We start from the raw sequence: 24,155 nt of genomic DNA, 5'->3' as shown, positions 1-24,155 counted from the left end.
CTCGCAGGAGAAACTCGGCACCTGGGGGCTCCAGGAGGGGCGGCGTCTGGGACTTTCCCCCCAAGGCCTGGTTTCAGGGCAGCCTGGAGGGAACAGGGCTTGTTTCCTGGGCCCAGAGCGTGTGCACAGGGGCGGGCGGGAAGTGAAAGCTGCCTCCAGCCTCGGGGATCCGCCCGCCCCGTGGCCCGTGGTTTCTGGGAAATCAGGCGGCAGGAGGCTGCAGGGGCCAGGAGACCCCATTGCAGAGGGTCCCCTGGCCATTCCGAGGAGTGTGGACTTGACCCTGAGGGCCGCTGGAGGCTGTGGGGGAACCCGGCCTCTGGGGTGGGTTAGGAGGGTGAGGAGGTCCCGCACGAGGTGATGGGGCAGCTACTTAACCAGGACTGGCGGCGGCCTCCTGTCCTCTGTCCCCTGCACCTGTTGGCGGAAAGGACACTCAGGCCCTGTCCTAGGCCCAGAAGGGAAGCGACCCTGAAAGCTCTCTCTGCTCAGAACACATAGAGCAGTGGTTCTCAACCTGTGGGTTGCGATCCCTTTGGGGGTCGAACGACCCTTTCACAGGGGTCGCCTAAGACCACATATTGTTTTTGTGATTAATCACTATGCTTTAATTATGTTCAATTTGTAACAATGAAAATACATCCTGCATATCAGATATTTACATGACGATTCATAACAGTAGCAAAATTACAGTTATGAAGTAGCAACGAAAATAATGTTATGGTTGGGGGTCACCACAACATGGGGAACTGGTTTAAAGGGTCGCCGCGTTAGGAAGGTTGAGAACCACTGACGTAGAGGAAGGCGTCCCCGCCCAGGAGGGGAAGTCCCAGGTCGGCACAGGGAATTCTGGAGACGGAATCCCAGGTGTGAAGAGGTGGCTTGGTCGGTGGCCCCAAGCATGTCCCCTGCCTCTCCTGTATCCCATGGGTTAACGTCTCACGGGCTCTCCTGTCCCCACCACGCTGCTCTTATGACTGGTGCTGGGACAAAACCCCCGTCCGTGGCTTCTCTCATGCAGCTGAGATGGGCAGGTCTCTGCTGAGCAGGGCTCCCCTGGGCACAAAGGGGAAGGGAGGGGCAAGGATCAGAACACACGCCGGTCAGGGGCTGGCTCTGAGGCTCGGACACTCTCCCCGGCCGGCACCACCTCTCCATAGGCACCTAAGGCTTCCTTCTAGGAGTTGTGTCACCCACCAGCTCCCCAACACAGAGCCCCCGCCGCCCTCGGCAGCCAGGCTGGGTGCCAGCAGACCCTGGATGCCAAGGCCCCAGGAAAGCTGGGCTGTCCCAGCCCCACACCCAGGCAGCGTACCTCGCCTCACCCTCCTGCAGGCTCCTTGGTGCCCCCGCGTGGGAGGGGCTGGGGGGAGAGTGTGTTTTCTAGAGTGACTCAAAGGTCACCACAGCGTGAGAACAACCCCCCACCCCCCATCCGCACGGCTTCCTAGACATGGCTCCTGTGACTTCCTTCTCCGAGGAGAGATAAGAGAGCGGTTTCAGGGGAGACGTTGACAAGTGGCCACGTGGAAGCCGGTAAGGGACGCAGTCAGAGGCCCCTCCGTGTCTGGGGAGTTGGCTCAGGGAGACGGGGCAGGGCAGGCACTCAGACGTGGCCCCGCCAGCTTGGGGCGCAGTGGGCATCGGTGGGTGGCGAGGGGACCCTGGCAGGCCCCAGCGGAGGCATCTCGCCAGCACCCAGGGCCAGGGGCCAGTTAGCAAGCCCCAGAGCCGCACTTAGTCGGTCGGGCAATGCATTTGGGGCTGTACGTAGGTTGGTGCTTTAAGGTAAATATTCCAAACCCCTGCCGGAACCGGTTTGGCTCAGTGGATAGAGCGTCGGCCTGCGGACTGAAAGGTCCCAGGTTCGATTCCGGTCAAGGGCATGTACCTGGGTTGCGGGCACGTCCCCAGTGGAAGATGTGCAGGAGGCAGCTGATCGATGTTTCTCTCTCATCGATGTTTCTAACTCTCTATCGCTCTCCCTTCCTCTCTGTAAAAAAATCAATAAAATATATTTTAAAAAAAATATATTCCAAACCCTTTAACCCACTGTGTGGGCTGAGGTGCAGCTGTTTCTGTAAATGACCCCTTTGGGCGGCACAGAGAAGCACCTGAACGAGGTGGCCCTCGAATAGCAATCGCCCCGAGTGTCTGGTTCCCAGGAGCAGAGACCAGGTGAGCAACTTCAGGGATAGGGCCCGATTCCCAGACAGACACCTGTTCCTCGGGGTGGGGGTAGGCTTTGGGGCACGAGAGGGGCGGGGATGCCCTGTGATCACATGAACACGTTGCTCTTTCCCTCCTTTCTGCATGGCCGGCCATCCTGTCGTCCTGCTATCCCTCAAATAGGTGTGACACAGGTGGTTGTATGGTGGGGTGCGAGCTGGGAAGGGGTGATTGAGCAGACATGATGCTATGGGACGTGCTGCATCCTCTGAGCAGGGAACCTTAGCTTGTCCCCGTGACAAAAGATCTTTGATATGAAGGCCGGGTTGCCCCTGTGCCCAGCAGAGTGGATGGTTTATAAACAAGAGGCTGGGAAGTTCAAGATCAAGGCTCAGGCAGACTCCGTGTCTGAGGAGGACCCCACTTCCTGGTTCACGGATGTGGGAGGGGCGGAGGAGCTCTGTGGGGTCTCTGATAAGGACCCTGATCCTATTCATGAGGGCTCCACCCTCATGACCTTATAATCTCCCAATGATCCTGCCTCCATATGCCATCCTCTTGAGAGGTGGATTTCAATGTGTGAATTTTGGAGGGACACACAGTCAGTCTCTATGCTCTAGGCAGGAGGAAGAGTAAATTCTGGTGAAGGTGAGGGGCCTGCCACCAGAGACCACTTCTTGTTCCTCTGTGTGTCCGTTTGCCTCATTGTCACGGGATGTTTTGCTAAACCAGCAGAAAGCCAGAAGAGTTCACTGTCAGTGCTCCCAGCGCCTCTCCCACCCGCGCTACGCTAGCGAACCAGCATCCGGTCCTGAGTGAAGAATGCTGAGCCTTCTCCAAGCCACTCACACACCCTCCTCCGTCCTCTCCATCTTCTTGCTGAGCGTCCCTGGCTCCGTGCTTCCTCTTGGCCCATCTCACTTCCTGAAACACCCTGAAGAGGGCTGCTTATCTTGATGGAGCTCCGTGGGCCCTACGGGACAGGGGAAGGCGGAGTCCTTGAGCGCATCTGTCTGGGGAACTAAGAGCGACAGCTCTTTCAGATTCAGCCCACGAAGCTTTTGGGAGCCCAGGGATGTGTCGCCGGCAGAGGGGCTGGAAGTGAGCCCTGTGATGGGCTCTCTCTAAGGTGCGGAGGTCCTCCCGGGGCGCGCCCCACCAGAGACCAGAAGGCATGGGCGAGTTGTAGACTGTGGCTGCTGCACCTGGACCTCCAGCAAGAGCTGAGCTCCCCGGCTCACCCGGAGCCTGTTTGTGCACCTGTCACCCGGGAGGCTCCTCTGGGAAACCAAGATGCCTGTCAACAGCACCACCCTGACGTGGGCCAACATATTCTACATCATTATGGAGATTGTCATTGGGCTCTGCGCCATAGTGGGCAACGTGCTGGTCATCTGGGTGGTCAAGCTGAACCGCAGCCTGCATACCACCACCTTCTATTTCATTGTCTCCCTAGCCCTGGCTGACATTGCTGTTGGGGTGCTGGTCATGCCCCTGGCCGTTGTCGTCAGCCTGGGCCTCACAGTCCACTTCTACGGCTGCCTTCTCATGACCTGCTTGCTGCTGGTCTTCACTCACGCCTCCATCATGTTCTTGCTAGCCATTGCTGTGGACCGATACCTGCGGGTCAAGCTCACGGTCAGGTAACCGGCTTGAAGAGGGGTGCGGTGGGGCAGTGATAGAGGTGCCTAGGAAACGGGACTGCAAGGTTCAGGTCCCAGACTTTTTGAACAAAAGCAAATCCAAATTGGCCCCTGAGCCCGAAAGAGGCCCATTTCAGCAGTTGGTGTGTGAGGGCTTCGGCAGTGACGAGCTGAGACTCAGGAGTGAGAAAGAGGAATCCCTCTCCAGGGACTCGGGGCATGTGTGCTCGATCAGCCAGGGGAGCCAGCGACGATCAAAGCTTGATGCATTTTTCATTAGTAAAAAACGCTCTTGACTTTTAGAAGCGGTAGAATCCTGCAAGATAAGATAAGGAACAGACATCTAAGATAAGCGCAGGCTTCTCTTCTTTGCAAATAACTGTAGGTTATTTTAAAGTTGTTTCCACTTTGCTTCCTCCTCCTCCATGTCAAGAAGGGGACCAAAAAAGTTCCCCATTGCACAGAATAGTGACAATCTCTCATGTGACCAAGTGAATGGAACAGACCACCAAATGGAGGAATCCGGTTCCCCTGACTGCGTGCGTCTCCTGTTCCTCCTCTCTCCTCTCAGGGAAGGAGCATGTGAGGGAGCTGCAGACAAGCTTTTGACACAAACAAGCCTGGGTTCAAATCCCAGACCTTGAAATCTGATCTTGGGCGTAGGATAGAACTTTCTCTCCTTTGGTTCCACATCTTACCACATAATGGTTATGATGCTCTGCGCATTACCTCTTTTCAATGTGAGCTTCTCCACTTCTGACCTGTAGAAGTTACTTGTCAGATTCATTTTTCTCACCTATAAAAGGGAGACAGCGATTACACCTTCCTCATAAAATTAAGTGGATTGACACACGCAGAGCTCTTAGAACAATGCCTGGCCCACAGTCTAGGCCAGCCGTGGGCAAACTACGGCCCGTGGGCCGGATCCGGCCTGTTTGAAATGAATAAAACTAAAAAAAAAAAAAAAAAAAAAAGTACCCTTTTATGTAATGATGTTTACTTTGAATTTATATTAGTTCACACAAACACTCCATCCATGCTTTTGTTCCGGCCTTTGGTCCAGTTTAAGAACCCATTGTGGCCCTCGAGTCAAAAAGTTTGCCCACCCCTGGTCTAGGCTCAATAAATGGTAATGCGCCTATTTATTTTCACTGTTATTAATGAAATGGAGATTCTCATACAAATTGTGAGATTTCATTAAGAGAAAGTCTACTAAGTGCACAGTACTCAACAACATCAGTGTCCTTCTTGCAGTCTGTGCAGAACGTTGTCAGGAAGGACGGGTTAAGGAGAAATGGCGGCTCTCAATGGATGAGCATTTATGGTCCTGGAAGCATTTCAACATGACCTTCCCAACTCCACGGAGTCACTGAACTCAAACACCCAAGTGTGGTGTCAGTGTAAGAAGGAAAGCAGGGTATTCAAAGAAAGAGGGGTGTGGGGGAGGCAGAGTATAATTAAAGGACACCAGAACAAAAAAGTAACCCAACAAGCAAACAATGCAGGCAAACATGCTTGGAGATCATTTCTCACCAGGAAGGCGATCCCAGGAGACTTAGATGATTGACTCTTACCTCCCAGGAACTGAAGAATTCTTGGGCTGGAAATGGACTTGTGAGTGCAGCGTGTGAGCACCTGAGTCCAGGTAGCATAATCCTGATCCATTACAGGTCATACTTCCTTTAAAGTATGTTGTTATTATTATTTATTTCAGAGAGAAGAAGGGAGAGAGAGAGAAACATCAATAATGAGAAAGAATCACTGATCGGCTGCCTCCTGCATGCCTCCTACTAGGGACTGAGCCCGCAAACCGGGCATGTGCCCTGACCGGGAATCAAACCAGTGACCTCTTGGTCCAGAGATCGGCGCTCAAGCACTGAGCCACACAGAGAGGACCAGATCATGCTTCTTTAGAAAGCTCCCCCAGAGAGGTTTTTGGATTTTTTTCTAATTGTTGTCTGTTCATCTTGTCTTCATATCCAGTAGCATTTAGCCAAAATCATCATAGAATAGCAACACTCTCCATTCCTCTCTCCTTGACCAGCTCCGCCTCCCCCCGCCACCGCCCGCCCACCCCGTCCTTTAGCAAATGCTGTGAACTTACCCACTCTCTCCCATCCAAACAGATATAGGAGTGTCACCACTCAGAGGAGAATATGGTGCGCCCTGGGTCTTTGCTGGCTGCTGTCAATCCTGGTGGGGTTGACCCCCATGTTCGGCTGGAACATGAAACTGTCCCCGGGGTCTCCCAGAAATGTGACCTTCCTTCCTTGCCAGTTCCGTTCGGTCATGAGGATGGACTACATGGTGTACTTCAGCTTCTTCACTTGGATTTTCATCCCCCTGGTTGCCATGTGCGCCATCTATATGGACATCTTCTGTATCATCCGGAACAAACTCAGTCTGAACATTTCCAGCTCCAGGGAGACAGGTTCATTTTATGGACGGGAGTTCAAGACGGCCAAGTCCTTGTTCTTGGTTCTTTTTCTGTTTGCCTTGTCCTGGCTGCCTTTATCCATCATCAACTGCATCATCTACTTTAATGGTGAGGTGCCCCAGGTGGTGCTGAACTTGGGCATCCTGCTGTCTCACGCGAACTCCATGATGAACCCTATCGTCTATGCCTTTAAAATAAAAAAGTTCAAGGAGACCTATTTCTTTATCTTCAAAACCTGTATGAACTGCCAGCCCTCTGACTCCTTGGACCCACATATTGAACAGATTTCTTAGTAGTTACCCATGAAAGATGATTGTCTGACCTTCAGATTCAACATCAACACACAATTCAGGTCCTATCCACATGGGCCGAGGTCTTTCACATCCGTGATTCCTCCCACTGATGTGGGAAGCATTTGGCCGGCTGTCTCCGATTGTACCTCTTCTACTACCTTCTGCCTCTAATTTGATTTTTTTCCCTTTGTCATTCCTCCCTAATTCAATTCTCTGGATGCCTGACTTGAGTACAATGTTCTATTGTTAATATTGCCCATGTTCCTCCTTCCCCCCCAAAAGAAGTCACAGAATCTGAAGGAAACCTCATTGATTTACTGATAAAAGGTACCATTCAGGCTGGACATGCATGTGGTGGCGACTCCGTTCCACTCCATGGACCCTGCTCTCAGCAGATGCCCGGGAAACGGTGGGGACAGGAGTGAGCTGAGTTTAAGGGGATACTTACACTGCCAAATCCATCTGTAAATGTATCTGAGTCAATAAAAGATGATGACCAACGATTGTGGAGCTCTTTGCTGAGGGCCAGGGTCACTCGGGGCTTGAAGATCCAGCTCTTGGCATTCAGCCTACTTGCTACCTTGAGCCATGTGGCATGCTCACCTGTATGAATTCTGGGCCCCTCACTCCTTACCCCAAGACACTCTGCTCCCTTCTCCTGGTCTGATCAGAGCACTTGTCAACTTTATGATCCATTCTCGGATTGATAAGGAAGGAATGATTCTCCCTCTAGAGCTGAGTCCTAACATTTCCTCTGGTGTTTCATTGTAATGGGAGTAGTGGGGGCGGGGCAAAAAGAGACAAGGGCATAGATAGTATCTGTTGGGTACTTTCAATGCACCAAGCACTGTGCATGCATTATCTTTTTAGGTCTTGATCATCTTTGAGGTAGGTACCACCAGTATCACCATCTCCATTTTGCAGACGAAAGAACTGAGAGGTTAGGCAATCTGTCTACAGTCACGCAATTAACAAGCAGGAGAACCAGGATATAAACTGACTCCTGCCTTATGAGAGGACGCCAGCTTCTCACCACCTATTCTCAGACATGAAGAGGAACTTGGAACTACTCCAAAGCCCAAACTCTCAAGTTCACCTAATGGACAGTAGCAGATGCATGGACACAAGCTACAATTTGTGTACTCGAGGGCTGCTGGCTTTTGTTTGTTTGTTCCTTAGTTATATCTTTTAAAAAAAATATGTATATTTTATTGATTTTTTTTACAGAGAGGAAGGGGGAGAGGGATAGAGAGTTAGAAACATCGATGAGAGAAACATCGATCAGCTGCCTCCTGCACACCCCCTACTGGGGATGTGCCCGCAACCCAGGTACATGCCCTTGACCGGAATCGAACCTGGGACCCTTCAATCCACAGGCCGACGCTCTATCCACTGAGCCACACCGGCTAGGGCCTTAGTTATCTCTTAAAAACCAGGACGCCGTACAGGGACAGAGTTTAAGTCACATCCTTCAAGCACTGAGTGTGGCTTTGGAGAGTCAAGTTGACATCTCTGGTTTGTCCACCCAAACTCGCCTCTGTGGACACTCACTCCCAAGACAGTACATTGGCTTGATGAGAGCCGCCAGATGGGGATTTCAATGAAACCATGTCCCAGAGGGTAAGTGGCTGAAACGGTTTTTATTAATTCTTAGCCAGTCCTGAAAGTTTCTCCGAACCGCCGTCTTAGACTGGAGCCTGATAATCATGTTTATCTGGTTAACGTTTCAGGGAAGGGTTCTTGTTTCTCCTCCAGTCACCCCAGGAAGAATCAACACTGGGAAGTTCAACTTGGTCACCCCACCCGCCCACTTCCTGGCGTCACTCACAATCATATCTTGCAGGCAGAAGACTGGAACATCCCCCGCACTGTCCCTGTCGGTCCCTGGGAGTGGCGTATGGCTTTATTCCTGACAATCTCTCCCTTTCAACATCTGGGGGGATATTTTTCCTTAAGCATTGCACCCACTGCCCAGGCTTTTTTCTTAGTGGTATCCACTTATTCGAGTCAAGGCTTCCCCCGCTGAATTAAATGTCTGCGTGTAGCTAGAATGCCCCTCCGGGGCGAGGCCCTGGGCTTCCTCTGGGGCTGCTGGTGACCCCCGCACACTGTTCTGTCCAGGAACCACCTTTCCCAGTTGGCAACTTGAGGGAGGTACTGGTTCCTTCTCAGTCCGCACAGGTCTTCACACGAGCTTCTTAATTTGCAGTCTCGAACTTCATTGCTGTAGCAACACCCAGCATCAGCCCTTTTTGGAAACTTGATATAAAGTGATCATTTCCCGCCAAACAAAACAGCTGTCTGTCCAGGGTCATCTGATGTCATCCTAGGGGCTGTAGCTCCTGAGCGTCAGGAAAACACTCTTTTCTTTTCTCCTCCTCCTCCTCTCCTCTTTTTTTTTTCTTCCCAATGGAGCTGACTTTTTATTTATTTTTTGGTCATGTGGGTGTCTCCTGAGCTCAGGTGTTTCACCAGCCCAGAAGTAGCCCTTAAAGTGAAAGTGTCCCTTGGAGTGAATTCAAAAAAGATGAACCGAGAATCACAGGTGAGGAGCTTGGGTAGAAGCGGTGAGTTCCACGCTGGCTTCAGGTTAGAGGTAACGTCACAGGGTCTCCCCGACTCTACCTCCCGGCTAGTTCCCTTTGGGCTGCACAGCAGAGGGGAGCTGTTGAGCTTTTATTCTAAAGGAATAAAGTGGGAAGACCACCCCGACAAAACGAAGTTGCTTCCTCCTCCCCTGTATGATTTCCCTGGAACAAAGACAGATATTGAGTAGCTGGGTCAGTTTGCCCAATGTTTTATCAAGTCAGCTATGGACATAAGCGAAGACCAGATGAGACAAGCAAAGGCTATTTCTTCTGAGTCTACTGTAACCAGGGAGTCAGCCACCGCCGAGCGTCTTGGCAGAGACTAGAGGGGGCGGAGCAGTGGGGAAGCTCTATTTTGGGAGAAAAGGAGGCTTCGGGGCCTGGCTGGAGGCTGTTGTCCTGGGGAAGCTGCAGGCGGGCTGACTACAGGGCGCCTCCTGGGCACTTGGTTAGGGGAGCATATTGGCCTTTCTCTGGCTGGCCCCAAGTTGGAAGCAGGAGAAAAATGTAGGGGAGCTGTCAGTTATTATCAAGTCCTGGCCCCTTGGGGCTGATTGTTGATGGGTTATTGTTGGGCGGTCTGGGCTAGTACTAGCTTCCTGCTCGTCTGACTGCTAGCAGGCTGGTCCCTGGGCCTCTTACTGTAGATAAGGGGCTGGTTTCCTGGGCTGGTTGTGGGCCTGCTCACATGTTGCAGATGCCACTGGGCACATCTGCTACTGACAGCTTCATGTTCCACCCCTGACACCACCCCCCAGTGAGGCTTCTGTGTCCACTCAGGAGTCAGGGGAGTTAGGAATCTCCTTGCTAGTCTTCCTCTGCGCTAAAGAGGAATTGGGCCTCCAAGAGTGGTGGATGGACCCGAGGAGTGGCCTCTGGGATACTCAGAGCCTTGCCAGGCGAGGCACAGCTGCACACACGGGCATGTGCCAGCGACGGTGTTCCCATGTGCTCCTCTGATTGCGTCCGGGTGGGTTTATCCAGGATGGGGATCTCCATTCCTGCTTGGGGCTCTGCCCGGAAGCCCAGGACTTTCTCAGTTGCCCCACTTTATTCTATACATTCACGTCCATGAATGGCATTCTTTTGATGAGGTACCCTCGTGCCATGCACAACCTGGACACCTGAACATGGCAGCAGTGCCTGGATTAGCCAGTCGTTCCTGCTCCCCTGGTTTCTCCAAACAGGATAAAACCACCTTGAACAATAGATACCTGTTTCTCTTAAACAGATCCAGGATTGCTGAGATCTCTCATTTCCGTCCAGCCATGGGGCTCTTTGTCCTGCTCTCCCTGACTGTCCTTTCAGGTAAGACAGGGGAAGAAATGTCACCAGCTTCCCCAACTTCCCAGGGACCTTCCAGTACCATCTCCTCTCCTAATTTCTAGCGCCAACTGCGAAAGGAGTGGGATGGGGAAATAGGAGGTGAAAATAGAGCTTGTCCAAAATAGTTCTTGTTCTTAGCTCTGATTAGAGGGCTGTGGGGGGTTTGAAACCCTCGGCTAAAATGAGGGCCCTGCATTCTCTCTCTCAGTTTAAGTTCCCCTTCCCTTCCCCCATCTCCCCTTCAGAAATGTTTGTGCAGACAGACGAGGGTAAGACTTTCCCCTTTCTGCCCATTCTTGACGCCAAAGACGAGACTCCGAGGACGGGGCTGGCCCTGGCTCTGTCACTCCAGCCATGTGACCCTGGAGAGTTGCTGGGGTCTCTCTGGGTCAGCGCTCCTGCCTGTAAACTGAGCATCACATGATCCTCCTTGTGAGGTTGATATGAGAACAAAATACCAAATGATACCCATTGGTCCCAAGGACATGAGCCTGCTTTGCAGGGTGGTCCCGCTCACCATGAGCCACACTGGAGGTGGCATTTGAGGGGAGCCCAGCACATACCTGGAGGCTGACATGGACGGGTTGCTGCCCCCATTTCTTCTCCTTGGTTGGACACTTCCCCAGCCACCGTCAAGCTGGACGTGGTGTGCACGACTTCCTCGTTATGCAATATTGAGGTCTTGTAGGGAGGAAATAAGAAGTTCTTGGTCTCTAAGAACAGCTCCATACAGTCAACAGAAGCCCCCAAACCTTCTCATTTTTTTTTGAGGGTCTGAGGTGGCCTGTGGGGGAGCGTGGCTGGGGGCAGAGGATCTATGAACAGTAAGCCTCAGGCTCTTCAAGCCCCCCGTCAAGCAATGTTGAGAGGCGTCCTCAGTTCTTGCAGACGGGGGTCCGTATTTTACCCGCCCAGAGGCCAGGGAGGAAGGCTTCTCCAGGGCTGCTGTGTTCATTTGCTAGGCCTGCTGTAACAGGCATCACAGACTGGCGGCTTTGGCAAGAGATTTATTCCCATGTAATCATGGAGGCTAGAACCGCAAGGTCAAGGTGCTGGCAGGCTTGGCTTCTCCTGAGGCCTCTCTCCTTGGTTTGCAGAGGGCCGCCTTCCCGCTGTGTCCTCACATGGTCATTCCCTCTGCCACCTGTCCCAATCTCCTTTTTTTAAGGACAACAGTCATGTTGGACTAGGGCCCATTCTAACAACTCCATTTCGATGTAATTGCCTACTTAAAGGTCCTATCTCCAAATACAGTCACATTCTGAGGGACGGGGGTAGCACTTCAATGTATGAGTTTTAGGGATCACAACTCAGCCCATAACAGTTGCCAATCCCAATCAGGCAAAAATCAGCCTCCAATGTTTTCATTAATTTTCCTCAAGGAGGGCAGGAGCTGCAACCCGTTAAAAGAACACTGGTGTTTTCGTACGTGTGTGTAGTGTTTTTTACTTTTTATTGAACTTGCTGGGGCGGCATTAGTTAATAAAATTATGTCGGTTTCAGGGGTACAGCTCCATAATACATCATCACTGTAGTGTGTGTCCACCACTCTGAGCCAAGTCTCCCCATCACTGCTGGTCCCCCCTTACCTCTCCTGCCTCCCTGTGTGTTTTTTGACAGAAGCCATGGTCATGGACAAAAAGGTCAAGGAGAGCTTTGTGGGGGACACAGTGTCTGCTGTCTGCAGCTACGCCGCCCACTACAAGGACCATCTCAAGTACTGGTGCCGAGGCCACTACCGGGACTACTGCAACATCATCGCCTTCACACCCAACAGCACGGGCCGCGTGGCCCTGAGGGACACGGGGGAGCAGCTCATTGTCACTGTGTCCTGCCTGACCAAAGAGGACGCGGGCTGGTACTGGTGCGGCATCCAGCGGGACTTTGCCCGGGATGACATGGACTTCACCGAGCTGGTCGTGACTGACTATAGAGGAGCCCACACCAGTGACTTTTGGTCCGTGAAGGGTAAGGGGCATGCCAGGGGTCTATGTGGGGGTGCCCTACAGGGGTGGCTCAGCGAGCAGAGTGCAGTGTCTTGTTCCCTCAACCTCACTCTTGCAGGGTACCTTTCATGCCACTGTGCGTGGTGCCTCTGCGTGACCCAGCCATCATTCACGCTGTGGAGACTGAAGGGATGCCAGAGAGAGATGCAGAGGCAAAGGGTGGGCCTGGGAATGGGCCTTGCTTGGCTCTTAACAAATCCTTTCTGATGCAGATGCGTCAGGGAACATGAACAGAAGCTGCAGGGCTTCCAAACTGGTGTACAAGGCAGATCACTACAGGTGAGCAGACATGACCATTGACTCACACCTGCCACTTTCAGCTGCATTTTGTTTCTCCACCTCAACGAGGTCTCTCCAAGGGGACCATATCGTTCCTTCCAAAAGGATATAGCTTAGGGCTCTTGGTCACAGGATGCCCTGTCGCTGTTTTCATTTAAAAGGAGAGAGCGGTGTCTGCTAAATCCAAGGGCAGGATGTGGCCGCCCTCAGTCAGCGGGACTTCATCTCCGTCTCCCATTGGCTGCTCTTGTGTTTGCCTCCCCCTGTCCTGCCCTCTAGTCTTCATTTTGCCCTGGGAGAAGATAGATACCCATGTCTAGCTCCTGAGTTCTTGTCTCCCCTTCAGAGGCCTAGCTAGTCTTGGACTGGATTCTTCTTCTCCAAGGTCCCAGGTTAGTTTCTGAGGAAGGGACTCAGCCCAGCGCAGACACCTACCCACCCTGGGTGCAATCCAGTGGGGTCTGGAGGGTGGCGGCCACTCGGAAGGCATACGCTTGGCAGGAGCTGCTGCAACTGGCTGGGGCAGGAACAGGGCCGAGGGGACTGATCTCAGACAAGGGGATCCTGAGCAGAGTGTCGAAAGGTGGCCTCTTCCGAGGGACATAAAACTGTCTGTGGTTCCTTCCAGGATGTCCATTCTCATCACCTGCGTACTGATCACAGGGGTGGGGATCATTTCTCTAATGACTCACTTGTTCAAAAGGAGGAGGAGTCAAAGAAACAGAAGAAGTAAGCAGTGGTTGGTGGGGGGAGGGGGCAGTGTAGGGAAAATAAAAGGGATCAAGAAGCAGCTTTCAAATGGGTAAATGTGACCTCCTCTTATTGCCTGGACCCCTGGAAGCCAATGCAGACAGCCAGGGGCTCAGGGAGGTTCTGCTTCCCAGTGACAAAGGCACCATGAGATGTGACAGAGACAGCACTGTCCCCCTCGTCAGCGGAGGTGTGTGTGGACCAGGGAGGAGGGAGGCCCTGAGACAACCACAGCACAGCTTCCAGGACTGGGGGGCCACCTGCCTGCCCAGCACACAAGCTTTGGGAGGCAGCCTTACTCCTTGATTGAAACGTTTTGTTCCCCCTAGAGGGACTAGAAGCCACGCCTCCTGTCAAAGGGGGCCCCCAGGTGAGAGGGCATAGAAAGGTCACCTTGGGAAGGGTCAGGAGTGGAAGAGGATGGGCCCACCAGCCTCAACCTAGACCAGGTCATGAGAGGCATGGCCTTGAAGCCTTCTGCCTTCGGGCGATTACAGGTAAAGGCCTAACTCGAAGCCAGAAAACCAGGCAAGCTGCTTCTGCGTTCGCCACACCTCTGGTAGGTTCCCTCCTTGGCTCTTCTGCCTGAGCTCTGTGCCCCACAACTACCCAATCTTTAGGGCTCCCCGTTCGTAACCAGAGAGCAGGAGCTCCATGCAGGGCAGGCTATGTGGACCTGTCCACCTTTCCTTTCCAAGTAATAACCAGCTGATTTCAGCCCTGAAAACAAACTGTGCTATTCAGTCCCCAGGAAGCCCTCATGAGAGAGTTGGTAACTTTGGCTGAAGAAACACTCGGCCTGGGTAGGCAGTAGATCTCAACTCCATTTTTCCTTTTGTTTCCAACAAAGTAAACTCTTTGAAGCGGCCCCTCGTGTGTCCAGACTTCAAAGGAACTGGCTCAAACTGGACAGATGTGACTGAAGATTTATTTAGCTCATAAGCAAAGTGATGCTCCAATAGAATCACCGTGACAACCAGCCACATCTACAGCTAGGTAGGAACAGTGGCCACGCCTGCGCAAGGCTAGTCAGAGAACACCTCAAGATCTTGGTTCTCACGCATTGAGCCGGCTGGAAGCGAAGAGGAGGGGCAGAACCTCAGTCAGGGGCCCAGGAGATCACTTGTATTTTATCTGTGAGCCAATAAATTTCTAACCAGTGTTGAATGAACTCCAAAGTGTCACGGGAAAAATATTTCTGGACGTTTCTTTTAAAGTATAATATTCCAATTAATTCCTGAATTAATATTATGTGCTGTCCTACCCAAAGAAAGAGAGAGAGATAGGCTAAATCCTTGGTTTTCAGATTCTCTTAGGGAAAGACTGTACGGCAAACTGCTCTTTGAAGACTGAATGGATGCTGGTTTTGGTCAATGAGAAACCAAAACGCAAAAGCTTAAATGAGATATTCATTCAAATCAGGAACACAAGTCAAGGCAGAGGCATCAGCCACTGTAGGTGCAAGTGAGGTTATATTGTCATTAACACCCGAATTACCAAATTAGCCCCCACCAGCATGTCTGCACCCACCTCTCTTAGCTCCCACCTGTGTGTCTGCACCCTCTCTCCCCATGTAGTGTCTCTCCTGCTATTTCAGGGAGTTCCCAGGGTCTCCCCATACTGCTTCTGCTGTCCTCATAAAAACCCTGCTCTTCTGGTCTCTTCCAATAGGGTGCTGGCCAGTCTCCGTGCTCAGGATACTCAAGTGGCCCTTTGGCCTGAGCAGGGCTAGGACAGGGAGGTTGGCTCGATTCTGCACACACCCTGCACCTTCAGGTCCAGGCTCTCCAAAGTCCTCCATGAACACAGTTCCTTCATCATCATCCGAAAGAAACCCTCTCTCCATAGGGAGGGAACTCCAAGCCAGTTAACAGCCTGAAGAAAAGGGGAGGGCGTGTGGCTGTCACCCCATTCCTGCATCTTCCCTGTTTCCATACAGCCAGTCAATCCTTCCAGATTCTCAGATCCAACATCAAAGTACTGTCTTATCCCTCAGCCACAAACCAGCCCCGATCCCTCCCCTGTGGCCATGTGCTGAACTCACTAGAGGAAGCCACCACAAACAGCAATCCAGTCTGGGCTCAGTGAGGACTGCCTACGACAGCAGGCAAGAGAGCAGACAACCACCTTCCACAAAAGACGAAGCCACTCTAGATGTCCTGGGAGAGTTACACTTACCTGTGTGGGAAACCACCTCCCTGAGGGCCCTACAGGCTTATCTGCTTCCATGACCCAGGGCCTCCTTTCTTCCTTCACCTGCAAAGATTCCCAATCAACAGACAGTTATTCACTCACTCATCTCACTCTCCAGCAAGGCTAGTTGCACATCACTCTTCATGACAGGGAGACAAAAAACCCCACAAGACTTTGAAAACAGAGCTCTGCTGTTAAAAATGGGAAGCTTCATGAAAACAGAGGGAAAACAATGAATCTGATATTTCACATACATGTGGCTAAGGAACTGGCTCTGAGCTGAGAAGCTGTGGCTTCTAGCTTTGGGGCGGGTAGAATTGTTTGATGTCCTCCTAGCGTCTGGGAACCTTTGAAAATGAATGAAGCCCAGCCGGCGTGGCTCAGTGGTGGTGCAGCTCAGTGGCTGAGCGTCAACCCATGAACCAGGAGGTCACGGTTCGATCCCGGTCAGGGCACATGCCCCGATTGTGGGCTTGATCCCAGCGTGCAGGAGGAAGCCATTCAATGATTCTCTCTCATTACTGATGTTTCTCTCTCTTCTCTCTCTCTCTCTCTCTCCCTCTCCCTCTCTGAAATTAATAAAAATATTTTTTAAAAAGAGAAGTAAAAAGTTAATCTTAAAAAAAAAATAAAAGTAAAGGAAGTGAATGAGGCTTCCTTGTGGGGGGGAGGAGAACTGGTGGCGCTCTGCTGCCCTCGTGGGGCTGCCTGCTCTGCTGTGCCCAGGCCTCTTTGCAAGCCTGCATCCCTAACGTGTCTTTCTCCTGGACCTGTGAGCTCCCTCGATCAAACCCCAATTCCATTGTCTCCTCAAAAGCCCACTCCTCGATCAAACCCCAATTCCATTGTCTCCTCAAAAGCCCACTCCTTGATCAAACCCCAATTCCACTGTCTCCTCAAAAGCCAGCTGTCAGGAGCAGCTCTCTGTCTCAGAAAAATCACGCTCTCCTGCCCATGTGGCCTGCCCCCTTACCTGTCTGGTTTCTCTGCCCCTCTTCATGCTGGGGCAGCAGGCAGTGCAGGCCAGATGCAGGAATCAGAAGTCAGAGCATCTGGTTTCCATTTTACTCTGCCACATGTTGGGTAGATTATGTCAGCTCTATGAACTTTAATTTTCTTACATTGACTTTTAAAAACATTATTTGACATATTTTTAAAAGAAGTTTGTGGAGGAGGCTCCCCACTCCCCACTCCTGCTTCCTTCCCTGTGCACTGAGCCCCATTGGGGTGACACTCCACAGCGACGCCCCTTTTGAGGCACAGTGTGGGAAACTGAAGGCAGAACTGGGCGTACCTACTCTGTGCTTCCTCTTTCTTTTTTAATCTTTGGGTGCAGCTTACAAAGAGCACGTGACCTGTCCTGAAGCGCATGGGGCTAGCCAGCACCGGTTTGGGTGGGAGGGGACCCGCCTCGGAGCAGCTCTATCCCCACAGGGCTCATTGGTCTGAAGCCCACTGTCTGCAGCTCCAGAACACGCTGTCCTTTCCTGTGTGGGGGGCATGCAGGAGGCAGCCAATCAATGATCTCTCTCTGTAATAAAGATGGTACTTTGTTCTCTGTCTGCCGAGTCCTCTTCTCTCTCAGTTGGTTCAGAGTTCAGGCGGGGAAACGAGCGCTAGGTTTCAGGCCCCTGAAGATGCTCAACAGGTAAAGGAAGAATGTTAAAAGTTACAAAAGGCCCTAGCTGGTTTGGCTCAGTGGACAGAGCTTCAGCCTGTGGATGGAAGGGTCCCAGGTTCAATTTCAGTTAAGGACACATGCCCAGGTTGTGACTCAATCCCCAGTGGGGGGCATGCAGGAGGCAGCCAATCAATGATCTCTCTCATCATGGATGTTTCTTTATCTCTCTCCCTCTCCCTTCCTCCCTGAAATCAATACAAATATATTTTTTAAAAGTTACAAAAGGCATTTAAGGGAAAGCCTATGTCCTTCCATGCCACCCGTCAGTCCCTCAGTTATCAGGGGTGATCACTAAGACCAGTTAACAGTGTTTCCTTCTGGGGACAAACTAAATATCGGATAGCCCCAAAAATGTATATACACACTTTGAATAATTATAAAGGCAGTGTTCATTAAAATATTTCATTTTCAAAACTGAGCTATCAGCTATTGAAGTGAGTATACATTTTTTGGGGATACCCTGAATATAGTATACAAACACAGGTGCGCACGCACACACACACACACACACACACAGGTATTTTCCACATGAATCAAGAATATGCAGAATTGTGTTCAACTGTGTGCCTTTTCCTTTAACATCACTTGGAGATCTTTGGGCCCTGATATCTGGAGGGAACAGGGACACATGACGAAGAAGGAGCCAACAGCACAGCGGGTTTGCTTTTATTTGTAATTCTTGTTAGACTGCTAGGTTGGTTGACTCTTCCCAAGTTGATCAGTGACACTGAGTGAACACTCTCGGTGCACTGAGCTTGCAGCACACACTCTGGAAGAGGACGAAGGGGGGCAGTCGCGGACCTCGGGGAATTCCATTTTATTAGTCCAAGTGGGAGATACAGGAATAAGACTGACCCTGGTCACAAAACTGATAGCCAAGGTTGCCAGATCACACCCAAACAACTCCATCTGCAGTTTCACCCAGATTGTGGTCCAAATTTTCTACAAAGGGAAAGCGATGTATGAAGATGTAGCTGACGTGAGAGGAACTGGATTCAAGCCTTATTGGAAACTCAGGATGAGTCTGCCAGTTTAACCTGAGCATAGATAACGGAGTTCAAGTCTGCAGAATGGTTTGCATTCAGGTCGTCTCTCTTTTCTTTTGAGGTTTTGAGGGCCATGCTGGCAGAGGTAAGTGCCTCCTCCGGGTTGGATGACAACTACAGAGGAAGGAGGAGGGGGAATGAGCGAGTTCAATGTGGAGGGATGTGTCTCTTCAGAAGCAACTTGAAAGCTTCAGCCAGAGAAGACCCCAAAGACCAGAAGAGCCCTTCAAAGAGTCACTGCCCAGCACCCAGAAAGCACTACTACTGCTTAGTGGATAAGCCACAGAGCAGAGAGGGAAATCCCAACGGCGGCAGGTCTCCAGTGTCACGGAAACTGCGTGGTCATCTTACCTTGGCAAGAGAATCTGAGTGAGGATCCAGAGCGTGGGGACTTGAGTGATCTGCCATAAGTGCCAGGAAAAAAGGGGACAAATCTCACCAATGGGGTCTGGAGGAATGAGAAGCCTCTCCCTTTGGTCTTGGGTGAAGGGGTGGGCTGGGGGGGAGGCGGTGCAGGTGGGCAAGGTGGAGGGTCTGGAGGGCAGCTGAGAAGTGGAGGAATTCAAATCTGTGGTCTGCAGAGAAGGTGGGCTAACTCTATTCTCAACAGCAGAGAAAGAACTGCTGCCCCATCTCTCGGAGCCACTCACATTTTCGGTAGCTCTTTATGATGAAGAAGACAAGGGCCATCAGCAGCAATGTCAGTAGACTCCCAGCAAGAAAGGCCAAGGCCAGGTGAAGTTCTTTGCTGTTGTGGCAAAAAGAGGGAGCAGATGACCTTGTGGGCTTTTTGAAGGCCCTTCCTAAAGATCAGAGTGTGTGTAACCTTTTCCTTCTATGGTAAGCCTCTAAAATAGCTTTCACGCTTCCTACTGCTTTCCAACTTTTTGGTTTCAGGTTTCAGATCCATTTGAAAGCCTCAATGAAAGCTGTGAACTCTCTTTCCCTCAAAAAAATATTCATAGTTCTAAAATTATTCCAAAAAATTGAAGAGGAGAAAAAGCTCCCAAACTCATTTTATAAGGTCACCATTACCCTGGTACCAAAACCAGACACTACCCCCACCCCCCGCGCCCCCCAAAAAAGAAAAGAAAAAACTATACTATAGGCCATGAACACAGATGTAAAAATCCTCAACAAAATATTAGTAAACCGAATTCAGCAATACATTAAAAAGATCATATATTATGGTCAAGTGGGATTTATTCCTGGGATGCAAGACTGGTTCAATTTACACAAATTAATTAATGTGACACACCACAGAAACAAAATGAAAAAAAAAATCATACGATTATATCAGATAGATGCAGAAAAAGCATTGGACAAAATCCAACATCCATTTATGATAAATACTCTTAGCAAAGTGAGGATAGAGGGAACATACTTCAACATCATAAAGGCCATACATGACAAACCCACAACTAACATCATACTCCATGGAGAAAGCTAAAAGCTTTTTCTCTAAGATCAGAAACAAGACAAGAACATCCACTTTCATTTAACATAGCATTGGAAGTCACAGCCACAACAATCAGACAAGAAAAAGAAATAAAAGGCATCTGAATTGAAGAAGTACAAGTGTCTTTATTTGCAGATGACATGATACTATACGTATAGAGAACCCTAAAAAGTCCACCCAAAAGCTATTAGAATAAATGAACTCAGTAAATAGCAGGATACAAAATTAATAACCAGAAATTGGCGGCATTTTTAATATATCAATAACAAACTATCAGAAAGAGAAATTAAGAAAACCCATTTACAATTGCATCAGCAAGAATGAAATACCTAGGAATAACTTCAACCAAGGAGGCAAAAGACCTGTCCCCAAAAACTATAAGACATTGAAGCAAGCAACTGAGGAAGACACAAATAATGAAAGGCTATATATACTGTACTCATGTACAGGAAGCATTAGCATTGTTAAAATGCCCATGCTACCTAAACCAATCTACGGATTTTAATGCAATCTCTATAAAACTATCAGCAGCATTTTCACATAACTAGAACACATAATCCTAAAACTTATACGGAACCATAAAAGACCCTGAATAGCCAAAGCCATCTTGAAAAAGAACAATGAAGTTAGAGGTATCACACTAATATCAAACTATACCACACGGCTATAGTAATTAAAACAGCATGATACTAGCATCAAAAGAGACACACAGATCAATGGAGCAGAATAGAGTACCCAGAAATAAGCCCATGCCTGTTAGGATGAAATACCCCTAATATCTCCTACTTGGAGATGTTTTCTGAAATATGTATTATTATAAGCCTTTCCCCATAGCTTGGGGCAGAGGGCTGGTGCCTGCAGAAACAAGATAAGAAGTCCTCTCCCCCCTACTGACCTGTGCACTCTCCTCCCTTGACCAACTCCTGCCCTCCCCACTGCTTGACCAACTTGTGCACCCACATCCTGACCCTATTTTTGCATACTTCCACCATATATAAGAGAACATAACCACCCCCTTGGGACTGACGCTGACACACTGGTCTCAGCCTTAAACCCTCACAACATCTTGGGCCCGCCTCCTTTCGATGCGGACCAAACAATGCCTATGTGGTCAATCTCTGACAAAGGAGGAAAGAATATACGGTTGGGTAAAGACAATCTCTTCAGTAAAGTGTTAGAAAAACTGGACAGACACATGCAAAAGAATGAAACTGGACCACCATATACAATAATAAACAAAAAATGGATTAAATACTTAAAAGTAAGACCTGAAATCATAAAACTCCTAAAAGAAAACATAGGCAATAAACTCTCTGACATTGCTCTTGGTAATAATACCTTTTTGGATGTCTCTTCTTGGGCAAGGGAAACAGCAACAACAGCCAAACCAGACTACATCAAACTAAAAAGTCTTTGCACAGTGAAGGAAACCATCAAAAATAAAAGCAAAAGGACAACCTTCTGAATGGAAGAAGAAATTTGCCAATGATACATTCAATAATATCCAAAATATGTAAGCAACTCATATAACAACACCAAGAAAATAAACCAATAAAAAATGGGCAGAGGACCTGAGTAGACATTTCTCCAAAGAGGACATACAGATGGCCAATAGACATGAAAGTATACTCAATACCAGGGAAATACAAATTAAAACCACACTGAGATATCACCTCACACCTGTCAGAATGGCTATCATCAATAAATCAACAAATAAGTGTTGGCGAGGATGTGGAGAAAAGGGAACGCTCATGTGCTGTTGGTGGGGTTGTAAACTGGTGCAGCCATATGTAAAACAGTATGGAGGTTCCTAAAGAAATAAAAAATGGAATTGCCTTATGACCCAGTGATTCTACTTTTAGGTAGAATTTGAAGGAATCCAAAACACTAATTATAAAGACATATGTACCCCTATGTTCACTGCAGCATTATTTACAATAGCCAAGATATGGAAACAACCTAAGTGTCCACCAACAGACAAATGAATAAAGAAGATGTGATATATATCTTGGAATATTAGCCATAAAAAAGAGTGAAATCTTGCCATTTGTGACAACATGGATGAATCTAGAAGGTATTATGCTAAGTGAAATAAATCAGAGAGAAAAAAAATAGCATATGATTTCACTTATATGTGGAATCTAAAAAGCAAAATGAAACAAAACAAAAACAAACTCATAGATACAGAGAAAAAATCGACAGTTACCAGACAGGAGGGGGGATTGACAGGATATATTGTAAGTTATACACATGTCAAATCATTATGTTGTACACCTAAAACTAACAGAATATGCTATGTCAACTGTAATTTTAAAAAACGTTCATAGGTGGCCCCACATAACAAATTTTATTTATAAACTTAAAGGATTCACGGATCTCTTGAGGCTTGGAGAGGTCCCTAGGTAAGAGGATAAAAAATGGGTTTAGTTTTTCTATTGTCTCTGGCCCCTTCTCCTCAGATGTCCAGTCCCAAGCCCATAATGCAAAGCTGTCAACACAAAATCAAGCGCCCTGTAGTATAAGAGGAAGTGGGTGGGAGAATGTTCACTTACTCGGAAGGGCAGGGTGCAGGGGTAATTCTTGGAGCTGTTGTGGTGTGGACTCCTTTGTCTATGAGAGAATATGAAGGGGGTTAATGTATCTGCCACTGATCCTCACCTAGGCTTACATGCCCCCAGGTGCCCCGCCCTACCCAAGTAACCCGTGGAGATTAATGACAGGGGCTACAACCCCGCAAATGGAGAGAACATCCTGCCTTAGGTCCTGAGTACTTTAACATGGAAATTAGAACTGGAACTTAAAAAACCATCAGCTACACAAATGAAAGAAAAGCCCAGCGTATGTCCTTTAGATAAACCCATAGTTCCCTTTGATAAACAAAAACACCGCCTGTGTTTCCCAGATTTAAGCAGAGAATCCTAGAACTAGTGTTTCCCAAGGTCCTTGGAAATCTGACCTTGGCACCCACTGCCTTTTGTTTTTTTTTGTTTTTTTCATTTGTTTGCAGTGAAGCCAAAGGCAGCCACGGTGAGTTTTCCCAATCCCTACACCACAAATGGGTTGGGTAGTGAGGGAAGTCAACTAGATTCCCACAAACTACCCAGCTGGTCTAATCCCAAGCAGAGAGACACCCTGTGCTCAAATCTAGAGGATCAGACAGTTCTCTCCGGTTCCCCGTCTCTCTCTCCCCGGTATGACTGCATCATGGTGAATTCTGATCCTTCCAACCTCAGAAACGTTGTCCCATTACAGCCCTCCAAGCGCACCTTCCAATTATTCCAGTTCACTTAACCAGGCAGTGAGGCAGGTAACGGTTTCTGTCCTGAACTTACCAGTGTTGGGATCGTTTTTGGATTGACTTCCTCCCATTCTGTCTTCCCCCGAAATAAAGAAGGAACCTCTGAGAGAGCCTGGAAAGGAGAGGCAGTGGACGGGTCAACCGGGACCTCGACATAGGAGCAGTATCAAGGAGAGGCAGGTAGTGACGAGTGTTCTAGTGAGGTCAGTGGTCACAGACTTTATGTACTGTGGTTGCCACAGCTCCGCAGTCCGTCCTCAGCTTTGCAGGTCCAGGAATTTGATCTAATCAGGGCACCTAGAATTGACTGGTTACACAAGAACTTCCACCAACCAACTCAGAGGAGACTGATGTATAAACTGAAATAAGGAGCATGTTGGTATAACGAGCAGCACTGTATCAGAACATGTAAGAAAGCCAATAAAAACCATAATTTTGCTTGGTAAGCATTGAATTGAAGTAGGATGGGAGATGAAAGGATATTTTGAACTGAGTATCATGTAGGTCTGATGCATCTGCCTCCCTCTCCCATGCAGTATTGAGTGAACTTTTACAAATTTTTGTTGCTGGAGGTCCTTCCTCTAGGTTCTATCAGACACTTCTGTTCACATATTGTCTTTTCGAGTGAAAACATTCTCACCTAGGCTATGGTTCTATTTGTTATATATCAAGCTTTCTTTATTTTCCCTCTATTTTTTATGTATTTGTACCAAAAAGTATAAAGCACCAAAAAGCAGAAGTCATCTAAACTCTTACTACCCATAGTTTAATATTTTAGGGTATTTCCTTTGTTTCGTATTTCCATAAATTCTAAATATAGTTTTTCACTTTTTTCCAGTTTTATTGAGATATAATTGAAATATCATTGTATTAGTTTAAGGTATACCAATTAATGATTTGATATACATATATATTACAAAATGATTACAATGAGTTTAGTTAACATCCATCATCTCACAGTTACACTTTTTTTTATGATAAAAAATG

The 24,155-nt window shown here is 49.0% G+C and overlaps 3 protein-coding genes across 6 annotated transcripts in view; 2 read left to right on the top strand and 1 right to left on the bottom strand.

Moving 5' to 3' along the window:
• Window positions 1–3,146: 3,146 nt before the first annotated feature.
• Window positions 3,147–7,043, top strand: ADORA3 (adenosine A3 receptor). The gene is made up of 2 exons (XM_081113087.1): window positions 3,147–3,812; window positions 5,939–7,043. The coding sequence occupies exons 1-2, from the start codon at window positions 3,463–3,465 to the stop codon at window positions 6,540–6,542; spliced, it is 954 nt and encodes a 317-aa protein (XP_080969213.1). The 5' UTR covers window positions 3,147–3,462; the 3' UTR covers window positions 6,543–7,043.
• Window positions 7,044–9,900: 2,857 nt separating this feature from the next.
• TMIGD3 (transmembrane and immunoglobulin domain containing 3) lies at window positions 9,901–14,660 on the top strand. The gene is made up of 4 exons (XM_081113088.1): window positions 9,901–10,438; window positions 12,077–12,424; window positions 12,675–12,741; window positions 14,342–14,660. Exons 1-4 carry the CDS (start codon window positions 10,261–10,263, stop codon window positions 14,412–14,414), a joined length of 666 nt encoding a protein of 221 aa, XP_080969214.1. The 5' UTR covers window positions 9,901–10,260; the 3' UTR covers window positions 14,415–14,660.
• Window positions 14,661–18,014: 3,354 nt separating this feature from the next.
• The window catches only part of LOC308533891 (transmembrane protein C1orf162), a 16,687-nt gene continuing 10,546 nt past the window's right edge, over window positions 18,015–24,155 (bottom strand). For all 4 annotated transcript variants that reach the window (XM_081112085.1, XM_081112087.1, XM_081112088.1 and 1 more), the window contains 5 exons: window positions 23,203–23,280; window positions 22,423–22,480; window positions 19,062–19,159; window positions 18,763–18,812; window positions 18,015–18,525 (listed from right to left, as the gene is read on the bottom strand). In XM_081112085.1, coding sequence (XP_080968211.1) covers window positions 18,379–18,525; window positions 18,763–18,812; window positions 19,062–19,159; window positions 22,423–22,480; window positions 23,203–23,239 — 390 coding nt within the window. In that variant the 5' untranslated portion in view covers window positions 23,240–23,280 and the 3' untranslated portion in view covers window positions 18,015–18,378. The remainder of the gene's footprint in view (window positions 18,526–18,762; window positions 18,813–19,061; window positions 19,160–22,422; window positions 22,481–23,202; window positions 23,281–24,155) is intronic.

Source organism: Myotis nattereri (assembly GCF_964212035.1).
Source record: "Myotis nattereri genome assembly, chromosome: 18".
NCBI classification, from domain to species: Eukaryota; Metazoa; Chordata; class Mammalia; order Chiroptera; family Vespertilionidae; genus Myotis; species Myotis nattereri.
This window is presented reverse-complemented; position numbering and strand designations above follow the sequence as displayed.